Source organism: Odocoileus virginianus, chromosome 31, assembly GCF_023699985.2.
Source record: "Odocoileus virginianus isolate 20LAN1187 ecotype Illinois chromosome 31, Ovbor_1.2, whole genome shotgun sequence".
NCBI lineage: Eukaryota > Metazoa > Chordata > Mammalia > Artiodactyla > Cervidae > Odocoileus > Odocoileus virginianus.
The window spans coordinates 2504645-2516658 of record NC_069704.1 but is presented as its reverse complement, the minus strand read 5'-3'; the positions used below and the strand labels follow the sequence as shown (position 1 = coordinate 2516658).

The 12014-nt window shown below is 53.0% G+C and overlaps 1 protein-coding gene across 7 annotated transcripts in view; it reads right to left on the bottom strand.

Moving 5' to 3' along the window:
• TRAF1 (TNF receptor associated factor 1) overlaps nt 1-11205 on the bottom strand; it is a 31030-nt gene extending 19825 nt beyond the window's left edge. Inside the window, exons 1-3 of one of the 7 annotated variants that reach the window (XM_070459182.1) lie at nt 3959-4007; nt 2331-2440; nt 512-1272 (exon numbers count right to left, since the gene is read on the bottom strand). In XM_070459182.1, the coding sequence (XP_070315283.1) occupies nt 512-651 (140 nt within the window). In that variant the 5' untranslated portion in view covers nt 652-1272; nt 2331-2440; nt 3959-4007. The other 6 variants (XM_070459183.1, XM_070459185.1, XM_070459184.1 and 3 more) reach the window with 6 other exon arrangements.
• Between the last annotated feature and the right edge of the window lie 809 nt (nt 11206-12014).

Sequence of the window (12014 nt, the reverse complement as noted above, 5' to 3'; positions counted from 1 at the left end):
AATAATATACTAGATACTTTTGTCCCCTTTAGAAGAGTTCTCAGCAGTCTGAGATGATGGGTGAGACTGTGGAAGGAGATACATCTGTACAGCAGTTTGTCATTTACCCAGGAGTTTACAGATAAATTCCCTATTATAAGAATCTTTTGGAATGTTATTGATTGGGCCTTGTAATAATCCTGGGAGGTAGAAAATCACTGTACAGGCATTTTATTGACAAGGGCGCTGAGGTTTTGGGATGTTAAGCCATGCGCACAAGCCACATAGTAAGTGAGTTAGCCCAGGTGGGCTCAGAGGCTCTGCCTCCCTCGACGGCCCTCCGCAGAGGGTGCGGAGGGCTTTCTGTGTCTCCTCCTTCCACCAGAAGTCAGACGGGGCGGTATCGGGGAAGCTGAGGACAGAGAGATGCAGGCACCTGCCTGAGAGCCGGGGTCCTCTCGCCCTCGCCTCCCATCAGGAGTCCCTCCCCGGTGCCTCCTCCCCACCCACCCCTTCTCCTCCGACCCCTCACCTCGCGTTCTCAGAGAGACAGACAGCGCAGCAGGCAGGCCCGGGCTCTGGGGGGTCCTGGCAGGCGGTGGGGGGGCACCCAAAGGGGAACTCATTCTCATCGGGGGCCGGGCGGGGGCTGCTGGCCGAGCCAGAGGCCATCCCGGGGTCCCAGGCGGGCCCGGGGGTGGAGGGCCTGGTCCAAGCTCCTCGGGGCAGGGGCCCAGCCCCGCGGTCTGTGCTGGGAGAAGAGGTGCGCTCTGCTGGGCCACCCGCTCTGATACGCGGGCGGCTGATGCCTTTATCTTCTTGCTGGCTTGTACGGTTCGACGTCACCGCTGAGTCACAGCAGGGATGAGACAGGAATTACCCTTTGTGGTGCAAAAAATCCCCTGGATGGTGACTGCAAGCTCCAGGAGCGTCCAGTCATTCTTTCGAGTGAGAGGGAGGTGAAGAGCAAGTCAGACAGAGAGAAGAACCGCATCACGGACTTTCAGGGACGGCAGTACAGAGTTTCCCCTGTCGGGGGGACCTCAGGCTGCCGCTGGCTTCCTCCACTTCCTCCCCAGGGCCAGGGGCAGAGAGAGCTCCAGTCCCTGACTCGTCTGTATTCCCTGGGTCCTCCGAGCAGTCTGGGATTCTCGGTGGGGGTGATCACCACTCCAGTGGAAATCCCCAGGGTTCTGGAGGCAGGTCCAAAAATGAAAGTTCCATGCGTATGAGCTCTGCCCCATCCAGAGGAGGTGAAAGTCACTTCCTCACAGTGGGTCTCGGTTACCCTATCTGTAAAAAATTAAAAAAGGAATTGCAACAGGGCGTCTCCAAGCCTTCTGTGGGCACTAAAATTCCAGGACCCCATGGCCAAGGTAACCAGGGGCAGCAGGAAGGCCCCTGATGGCCCCAGCCCTGCCCAGGGCATTCTTCATCAGCACGGTGATGACACCATGGACTGCTCAGGGCCCTACCCCCACGGCCCCACTCAGGAAATCATAGGTGGCCACAGACTCGGGTCAGGCACCACCACTTCCTGGCACTGAGGAGAACAAAGGTCTAAATAAATAGAAGGTCATGGAGACGTGGTCTCAGCAGTCAAGTGGGAGGCAGATCCTCCGCAGTGTAGGAAGCGTGGCTCCTGGCACACTTCCTGTGCCCTGGGCAGCATTCCTTAGAGCCAGCTCTTGGGAATTTCGCAGGCACGGAAAGAAGCAAGATGCCTGGTCTGAAGTCACACTGCACCCGTGGCAGAGTACGATCAGGGCCAGGTCTGTGCGACTCCAAGCTCTGTGTTCTTCCTCCCATTCAGGAGAGGCGAGAGCAAGGCAGCGTGGAGCCTGCAGAGCCCAGAACGGAGGTCTGAGCTTCTAGCCTCTGTTTTCTCATCTATCAAATGGAAAAGACGGGCTTCCCCGGGGGCTCAGACGGACAAGAAGCCACCTGCAATACAGGAGACCTGGGTTCGATCCCTGGGTTGGGAGGATCCCCCGGAGAAGGGCATGGCAACCCACTCCAGTGTTCTTGCCTGGAGAACCCCCATGGACAGAGGAGCCTGGTGGCCTGCAGTCCATGGGGTCACAAAGAGTCGGACATGACGGGGCGACTGAGCGCAGCACCCACGGAAAAGGCAGTCGATCCCTCCACATCTTTCTGTCCCGCGGGTGCTATCAGAGCTCATGCCAACTTTCACAGCAGTTTCAAATCATGGGCTTTGAGGTCTGGCAGATCTCAGTTGGGGTCCTGAGTCCAACACTCACTAGCTCTGGGTCCTGGGGCAAGGTCAGTAACTTCTCTGCACCTCAGTTTCTGCATCTGCAAAATGGGGATAATATTAATACCTGCCTCACCTGACTGTCGAAATAACCAGATGAGATTGTGGGTGAAAGTGTGGCATGGTGCACAGCGCAAGTCAAGTGCTCAGAAGGCTTTGGTATTGATGGCGTGGCCCTTCCAGCTCCTCAAGATCAGGAAAAAAGATTAAAATGGTAAATTATGCATATATATATATAGTGTTTTCACATTCATCAACTTTAGTTGAGCCTCACAAGTGGGCAAGGTAGGTCAGATGTTATCCTCTGAGTCTAGTAAATTCAACTGCCCACCTTCCCTGGAACGATGCTGAGTCTGCCAGGGGTTGCTGGCAAAAAGGGCAAGGCATCCTTCGCTACTGCTGCAGCGGAAATCAGGTTCTCCAGCTTCACCTGGGCCAGCCCTGGCCTGGCCCTTTCAGCAAATGACTTTGAAGGTTGCTTCAGAGAAAGACTGTCCAAAAGCCACTCACTTAACCATACACCCCAAACCTGCCAACTGCTCTGCATCCCCAACTATTCCCTCCTTCCCCTGGTTAGGCACAGGCATCCCAGATTTCCCTCTCTGCCCAAGTTCTTGGGTCCCTTTCTCTCTCCTCTGCCTTCACTGCCTCCCAGCTCCTTCCTATTGGCCTCAACATATGCCCAAGCTGCTCAAATGATTAAAAGTGAGAAGTAGCAGGCGCCCGTGGTTAAGTGTTTTTACAGGCACATCTCATCTCATCTTCACCTGAACCCTATGAGGCAGGTATTGTCACCTTCATCCCCACTTTACTGAGGCTCCAAGAAGTTGAGTGACTTGCCTAAGGGCTCACAGATACTGAATGGGGACTCCGGATCCCTGTGTTCTAACCACACGCGGTGCTTTAAAACGCTTGCCACGTTCCTCCCCAGCATCTACACGTTCTCCTCAGTTGAAGAGAACTTTTATAAAATACTGTCTACACGGGCGCTCCGCTTCCTCATTCCAATCGAGGCTGTCCGATGCCCGGGGCTTGTCTATCCACCTAGTCCCGAGGCCAGCCCATGCCACGCCTCCGGGCGCCTCCTCTCTAATTCCCTTCCTTGCTGGGGCTTCCCGCACCCCTTCCGTGCTTCCCCCCACTCCACCCCCGCACTTCTCCGGCTGCTCCTCGTCTCCTTGACCCCCTTCTCTTCCGAGGATTCTCCGCGCTGCGCACTCGCGTCTCCCTAGCCTTCTCTTCGTCTCTCGGGGCGCAGCTGGACCAGACCACTTCCTCCCGGGAGTCCCCGTGGGCTGCCCCAGGGATGGGTGGACTCCTGGCTCTGCGATCCCACTGCGCCCCGCCACCGGAGCCCAGTCCCCGCGGCCTGGCTCCGGGAGGCCAGAGGGCCTGTTCGAGCCCCCCAGCCCGGTTCGTGCGTCCCCCAAGAGGGCGGGCGACTGCAGTCTCCACCCGCCGCATCTGGAGATGCGTGCGCAGCGCTGCGAGCCGACCAGGGCAAGGGCTAGTCCAGGATGAGCGACCGCAGAGCAGCCGCCGGGCCCGCGGGCAGGGCAGGGGGCAGCGAGTCCCGGGCAGGGCTCGGCAGCCGGGACTCCAGGTCCCAGAGGCGCGCGGGGAGGCTCGCACCTGGGGCGCCCGGCGGGGAGCAGAGTCCCGGGGCAGGCGGGGTGGGGGGGGTGGGGGGCGCGCGGCACCCACCTCGCCGCCGCCGCCGCCGCCTCCTCCCGGCGGCCCGGCCGGAGCTTCCGGTGGCGGGAGGACTTGGCCCCGGCGGCGGAAGCCGGGGAGGGCGGGCCCGGGCCTGATTCCTTCAGCCCGAGCCGCCTCCCGAGGCGGCCCCGGGGGCGGGGCGAGCGCTCCCCGATGGGGAAACCGAGGCTCGGGGTGGGATCCGCGGTGTGGCAGTCTGTTTTTGCACCGAAAACCGACCTGCTTCCGTTCTCCTTCTCCCCGCACGAGTTCATGGCACACGTGTGGGACTCAGTATGAAGTATTCGCGGAATAAACGAATGCAGACTTGGGACCCGAACTACCCTGGCCCCTGCCTGCCTGCAGCCCCTTGTTGCGGGGGGCTGGCGGGGGTGCGGCGAGCAGTAGCGACACCCGCGTCTTAGCCCTCTCGGGTTCCTGCGGAGATCCTAGCTCAGCCCTTACTGAGTTGGACGCAATCAGCCAAGAGATGTACAAAGCGGTTGCGAGCGCTCGGCGCTTCCACAAAACAGGGTGTTTCCAGGAATCGAGACTAGTTTTGTCTAAACACACACACGCGCGCGCACGATCACTTATTCCCTATGAACTTTGTATCAATTAAAATAATTATGGTATTTAGCGTTGGGATAGAATTTTTGTTTAAATATACCACCTTTGTTTTTGCGAATTTGATAAAGGCCCCTCCATCAATATATGCAGGACTGTTAGCTGAGGACCGAGTGAGCCTGCCTGCTTTGCTGGTTTTGTTTTCCTTACTCAGAGCCATCCATTATATTCTCATACATTATATGTATTAGGGTCTCATTTTTTTTTTTTTTTTTTTTTTGTCTTGACACCCAACTGGAGTTGGGAACTGTGTTACTTCTTTGGTTTGTTTTTAACCTGGGATGTGTTTAAGCCTCTAGCTCACCTGGGGCTAAACTCCCAACTTCTGCTGATGCTGCAGGACCATCCCCCTGGAGAAAGGAGGGCCTCCAGTCCGTCCTGGAGGGGAGACAGCTGCCTGCAGACAAGCTGAGGGTCTAAGGGGCCTCCAGGCCGGCAATCTGTGGGACATTGACCAGAGGTGGCTTCTGTGGTCACTCAATTCTAAGAGAAAAGGATTTAGAGCTTGGAGTCTCTGATTTTAAAACTCCTTGATTCCCAGTGCAATCCGTGAAGGCTTTGGGGCCTCTAAAAGCCATTCTGTGGTCCCACCTCTGTCCCACCCACCCCTTCCTCTCTGCCCCAAGCCAGCGTAAGTGAGCAGTCAACCTGACCTTACTCTCTTCATGTGCCACATCCTGTTTTCAGATTAATGAGCTCATTTGGTGGAAATTTACCAAGGGAAATAGTTTAATTTTGGAAAGTACCAAAAACTTATCTGTAGTCACTGGACTTATTTTGGGGGGCTCTTGAAATAGAGGGGGCATCACCAGGGGACCTCTGAGCCATCAGGGAGTGGCAAATTGAAAGCAGAGCCCAGTGAGGCTGAACGTGACTCAGAAAGGAATAAAAACCTTTTGGAGACCACTCATCTCTACCCAGCAGAAAAAAAAAAAAAAGTCCAAAAATAAGTTTAAGAAGAAAAGTAGTGCATGTGGCTAAGGCGTAAGATCTGGTGGCCACGACTGGGAACAAGAAGCACACACAGGGAAGGAGGGGGGTGACTGAGCCTCAGCCTGCCTCTCACATCCCTATCTGCTCTGCTTGTTCTAAGAGGCACCAGAAGGTTTCCGTTTTCCAGTCTTCCCCCAGTCCTTTAGCTGTCAGACTCTTGACCTTGAGCTTGGCTGCTAGCCTTGTAGCCTTTTAAGCTTGTGGCTCCTGTAGGGAGCTAAGGATTGAGTAGTTAGGAGGACTCTGGAAAATTAAAGTTTTTTGAGCCGTTCTGCATTGAAGATGGTAGAGCACGGATGACAAGCCCCCTGCATGTCTTATAACCTCCTTGGCCCGCCCTGTTTCCTAGAGGAGAGACTTCTCATCCCTTCTAAGTGGTAGAACAGAAAAATGGTGAAAATTGACAAGGCGTTGACAATTTAGCACTGGAATGAAACTGTGTCTTCCTTCCCTCTGCACCCCGCCTCCCCTGAAACCTGTATAGGTGTTTTGGAGGATATATTTATATGGAATGAGCCCTGGACTAGGGGTCAGGACATTTGTGTGTGTGTGTGTGTGTGTGTTTTTCTCCCTGTCACTAAAGCAGTTTTGGGGGAGAGTAGACGAATAAATGAATGTTTAAGCAATAATTCAACAAATTATAGTCCATAGTGTTGTTTTTGTTTTTAAAGTGGAAAATGACCTGGGTGGAATGCCGTGGGTTATCTCAAAACTTGTATTAGCTGTGAGACTGTCTTCAAATGCTTTTCCACCTGGAGCCCAAAGAAGCATGCTAAGTCGCCTCAGTTGTGTCCAACTTTCTGGTGAGCCCGTGGACTGTAGTCTGCCAGGCTCCTCTGTCCCTGGGATTCCCCAGGCAAGAATACCAGTGACTTGCCACGCCCTCCTCTTCGGGACCTTCCCAGCCCAGGGATCGAATCCACGTCCCTTCTGTCTCCTGCACTGGCAGGCCAGTTCTTTGCCTCTAGTGGTACATGGGAAGCCCAGAGCCCAAGCCTACAAAGCAGCTAGAAGCAGGGGCCTTCCGTTAAGCAAAGCAGACAGCTAGGAGTCTGTGCCCTGAGCATCCTGACCTCTAGGCTCTAGGAACATGGTTTAAAAATGGTGGATCTAACGAGTACTCCCAGATCCCAGAGGTGGAAACTGGGATTCTCTCCTGAGCTGGCTTGCCTCTGCGGTCCCAACGGTTCGAGCTTTTTTCCCCCAACAACTGAGCCTTTCCAGGTGTCATAGTCCTGCTGGGCATCGAAGAAGGAAGAGATTACATTGCCAGGGTCATTAGCCTTCCAGGTGGTGGGAGGGCAGGACAAGATTGGAACCTAAGCATCTGGAGGACTGAGGTTGGCGGTCCTGGTAAAAATAGCAGTGACAATATCAGCAGTTACCCTTGATTTAGCATCAGTTACCGTGACACTGCTCTCATCTGAGCACATCATGTGCCTCGTTCCGTTTACTGATATCAATGAGAAGAGGTGCGAACACTGTTTTCTCCTTTCCAGAACCCAGGCCCCTGATTATAGCAGTAAATGAGGCAGACCCGGCTGCTGGTCTCATGACAGCTGGCTCCTAGAGGTGAATGCACCAGGTGTCCATTCTCCTAATGCCAGTCATTCATGCTGCTTCTGTTTGTGCGTGTGCGTGTGTGTGTGTATGTGTGGGCGGAGCTCAGTCGTGTCCAGCTCTTTGCCACCACGTGGATTGCAGCCTGCCAGGCTCCTTTGTCCATGGAATTTTCCAGGCAAGAATACTAGAGTGGGTTGCCATTTCCTATTCCGGAGGATCTTCCTGATTTAGGGATCGAACCCGCATCTCGTGTGTCTCCTGCACCGGCAGACAGATTCTTTATCACCATGTCACTGGGAAGCAGCAGAGTTGGGTGTGACTGAGCGTATTAAATATATGCTGATTCCCTGACTAGGGATCAGACCTGTGCCGCCGCAGTGGAAGCGGAGTCTTAACCACTGGACTGCTAGGGACGGTCCTGTTTCTGTTTGTCAACCCTTGAAGCGGGGGGCCCAGAATGGGCCGCTACGTCCTCTACTCATAAATGCCAGACATTCCCCTTCTTGCCCCTATATTCCTTCTTTTCAATGCCAGCTGCAGGCTTTGTCCTTGTCTTTAGTGAAAACACTTAGTGAACAGCTTTCCTGCTAACGTCTTCTATACCTCCTCTGAAAACTTCTGATTCCTGGACCAGGAAATTTAATTAGACAGATGATTACAGGTTATCAGTCACCTAGTATTGACAGATTAGAAGATCAAATGGTCCTGAGTTCCTCAACCCAAGTTAAGCACTTCCCCATGGTAACTCACACACAGCTGATGTCAACAACGAAATAATCTACCAAATGATCTTGTAAAACCAACCTTTAGCCTATAGGACACCTTCTTTGTCTTGATGTGATGATTTAAAATGTCTCAAGTTTCCTTCTGTTACTCTCCATCTTGTTCTTTCTATACTTGTTATAAGTGGCAATTTATAAACTATGCTTGTTTACAGGTTTTTTTTTCCTGTACCACTAGAATTTGTGAATTATATGAATATAAGAAATTAAATGAATTAAAGGTGTTAAAGTAAAGCTGTGTCTGATTTCTTTGTTGTCTTTTCCCCTGATTCAGCACAGAGGAGGCAATCAATAAACATTTGTTCAATCAATGGCTAATACTCAAGACACCATCCATGATCATTTTTACTTGAGGTCATAATCATCAATGATGACCTCACCATCGTCACAAAATATTATGTATCTTTGGCCTGATTTTTTAGGGTGTTGTGAAATTAGAAATAGCATTCTAGTGAAAATTTGGTAAGAAATTTGGGGTTCTTCTCTGAAAGAAGTTTTTATACCTAGTGATTTTTCCTATCTCAACAGAGTTTCAGATTTTAAGCAAAGAAGCAATGCACTTCAGAACTCCTTTGAATTAGAGGCGCCAGAGCCGTCCCCAGGGGTTTCCCAACTATTTGTGGGACTGGCCGCTTTGAGAGTGCCATGGAGATTCCAGTTTGTGATGGGGGTACCAACGACTCTCAAGGGGTGGTAATGTGTTCCAGGCAAAGAGCTTGGCAGATAGCCTCTTTGATGTCAACAAGCTCTTATGAGGCCAACAATGAGGAAGGCAGACAGCTTTGGGTCTGAAATAGTCCACCTGCTGCTTCTCTTCACCATTTCTGGCCACCTGGGTGCCTTGTTCTACAAATGTGGTCTTGCTGTGCGTCAAACCCCTTCTTTCAGGGACTCTTGACAGTTACAGACGCGTCTGAAGGTGGATGCCCAGCCCTCCTCGGACTTTTGCTGGGCTACAGAATTGTCGCTCTTCCTTCCTGCCTTTGAGACGGTGGGCTTCCCAGGCTCTTGGCTCGAGCGGAACAGGGATGACTCGATGTTCTAGCTGCAAAGCGGTTGACATCTGCCCGAGGAGGGATAAGCCTGGGGATCCTTCTCTCACTTTGTCCTGACGACTCAACCCCAGAGGGAAAAATCACTGTGTGAGCAGAGCTCTGACTCAGGAATCAGGAGACCTGCCTCTGACACTGATTTCAGGACAGTGGGGAAACTCTGTTCCATTTTTGGACCTCATTTTTCCCATCTGCAAAGTGGGAGAACGACCTCAGCGCAATGCTTCAGGGCAAATTCTTTAGCCGTTCAAACCTGGTTCTGGGGAAGGGGTGCAACTCTCCTGCCTGTTGAGGGGCTGCTTTCCCCAGCTGGACTAGGAACATCTATAATGGATGCTAGAAGCTTCCACCAGATGCCTGGTCTTTTTGGACTCCAGTCATATTTTTGGACTCCAGACACATTTTTTTTTTTTCAAGACAAAGAAATGTGAAAAACCTGATGAATTTCTTTCAGAGCTCAAGCTAGATGAATTTACAGCACAAGAATATAGGGCAGGGAGTTAGGGGTTATGAACCAGGGTTCATAACAACCTGTGTTCCCTCAAAGGATACCCAAGCTCAGGGCTTGGATCGTGAACACATGGAGTTGATGCTTACTCATCTCTTCTGAGCTTCTTGTCTAAAAAGGGGGAAACGGGGGCTCAGTTTGGGGAAAGAGCTTGCACATTAAGTCAGAGTTCAGAGGCCTCTTCCTCTATGTTCTGATGTCTTTTGTCCCCAGATGTCTGTAATACCCCTGTCCTTTCTTGTTTCTGCATTCATTTCTCATTGGCTGTCTCTTCACAAACTGGGTTTCCCGAGGGCCAGAGAGCAGGGTGTATCCGTCTTTGTAGGCCCCTCGTGTTCAGCGTCTGTCTCCTGCCCGAGTAAATATCTATTAAGAGAGGCTGATTGGCCATCTAAAGAGGATCCAGGAATGTTAGGAAAATATCCATCCTGTCTCTCACATCTGTGGCTCCGCAAATGTAACTAACAATTTTCACTTCTACCGTGAATCTATTTGCTCATTTTTAGAAAAGCTATAGTATAGACATTAAGCCACATTTTCTGCAGAGATCATTGCCTTAAGCATTTTGGAGCTAGCGTGCAGGAATTTTTAAGATGCAAAATCAAATAATACACAAGAAAAGCTAGTCCGTCTGGCTTCCGTCCTTGGTTGCTCTCTTCTGTAAGCAGCGTCCAGCTATACAGACCGAGGGCCATGGGGAGGGCCCTCAGCCCGCTCCAGCCCCTCTGATTACTGAAACCGGAGCTGCCTGGGGAGGCCAGGGCCTGGCACCAGCTCTCGCCGGGTCCTGCTTCTCCGTTCACAGAGAACGTGTCTGCACACGAGCGCGCCCAAGCCACCCTGGAGTCCCTCCAAGGACAGGCCTGGAGGCTGGCCAGGGGGGAGGGTGCTCCTGGAAAGGACACATCTCTGCGCAGCAGAACCGTGGCATACAGGCACACACATGCAAATGCTTACAGCATGGCCAGATCTTCCAAGGCTTCTAGAGAAACTGTAAATCTGGATTTTTATGTGTAATAGCTTGATTTTTAGAATGCTCCCCAAAGCCAAACCCTAACTGGATGAGCATCCTCACAAACCGTATCTGAGGGCCACAACATGCAGCCTCTGGTACAGCCTGGCACATCACACACGCGGCCTGAGCAGGTGAGCTAATGCCCTACACGAAGCTCGCTGGGACAGCACACACCGCATGTGCTTATCCAGGTGTAGGCCTTGTGCACAACCGATGGGAGTCACCCAACGTTTACACGCGCCTGCTGTCTCCCAGGATGTCCACCTTCTCGCTAAGGAGACTGAGCGTCCGCGGTCTCCAGGGCCGCGTCGCTGGCGGCTGCCTGGTGTTAGCTGCGCACTCACCTCCGGGTGCTGCGTGCTTAGGCGTTCAGCTGTCTGCAACTCCGCAACCAGGCTCTTCCGTCCACAGGACCCTCCAGGCAGGAACACTGGAGCGGGTTGCCATTTCTTCCTCCAGGGGATCTTCCCGACGCAGGGGTCGAACCTCACGTCTTCTGTGTCTCCTGCATTGCAGGCAGGCCCTTCGCCGGCTGAGCCTCAGGGAGCCTGGACCGCACTGGAATGCCGGCTGCTCTGCAGCTCTGTTCGCTGTTGCATCCTCATCACCCGGCAGGGCGTAGAAGGTGCTCGATAAACACCTGTGGGATTGCCTACGGGCATGCGAATGCACACGGATGCAAGCACAGATAAGCCCAGTCACGCACCCCACCCCCGGAGCTGCCCAGGAAGACCTGCGGCTCAGGGGCGCCCCCAGAGGCACAGGCCCACCCCCGTCTCCCACCTCCCAAACCAGGCCTCCCCCGTTCCCCGGCTTCGCCCAAAGCCTTCACAAGCTGTTTCCTGGAAATCTTGAGGCGGCTGTGGTGTTCTTTTCCCCTAACTCAGGAGACAACTCAGCAGTTCTGTTTTTCAAAGTCTGGGACTCATAAACCTGGAATCCTTTCTTCGATTTTTCCACCAGAATTTTCCTTGGCTGGGTGCCTTTCCCCAGAGCCCCGGCCAGGAGGTCACACTCAGAGCGCCCTCTGCTGGGCACCGTCTCCCCGGCCCAGTGGGCAGCTCCAGAGGGGGTACCTGTCCAGTTACAACTGCTTTCCAGATGGGGAAACTGAGTCAGGTGGTAGTATTGGGCAGAGGCGCTTGGGGGGGCGGGGCTGTGGACTCATTGCAAGCATGTGCCAGTGCGTGCTACTACTATGTGACTTGGGATTTTTTTTTTTTTTTTTTTGGAAAATAATAGAAGAAAGAGCTCCCAGAGCTCAGACACGGCAGAGAAAGGCCCTCCATCTCCCCGGGTCCTGTACGTGGGGCAGATGGCAGAGGTTGGGAACCTGTTCAGATTCAACTCCCTCCTTGAATCCCCACCATGTTTAGTGGGCGAGGAAACCGAGACCCAGAGAGATGCTGGGGGAACGAGGAGCGGGGAGATTTGTTGAGCATCTGCTGTGTGCTAGCTGTGCTGACAACCTCTCATTTAACCTTCCCAGCAACCTTGTGAGGTAGATGGTGGTGTTTCCATTTTA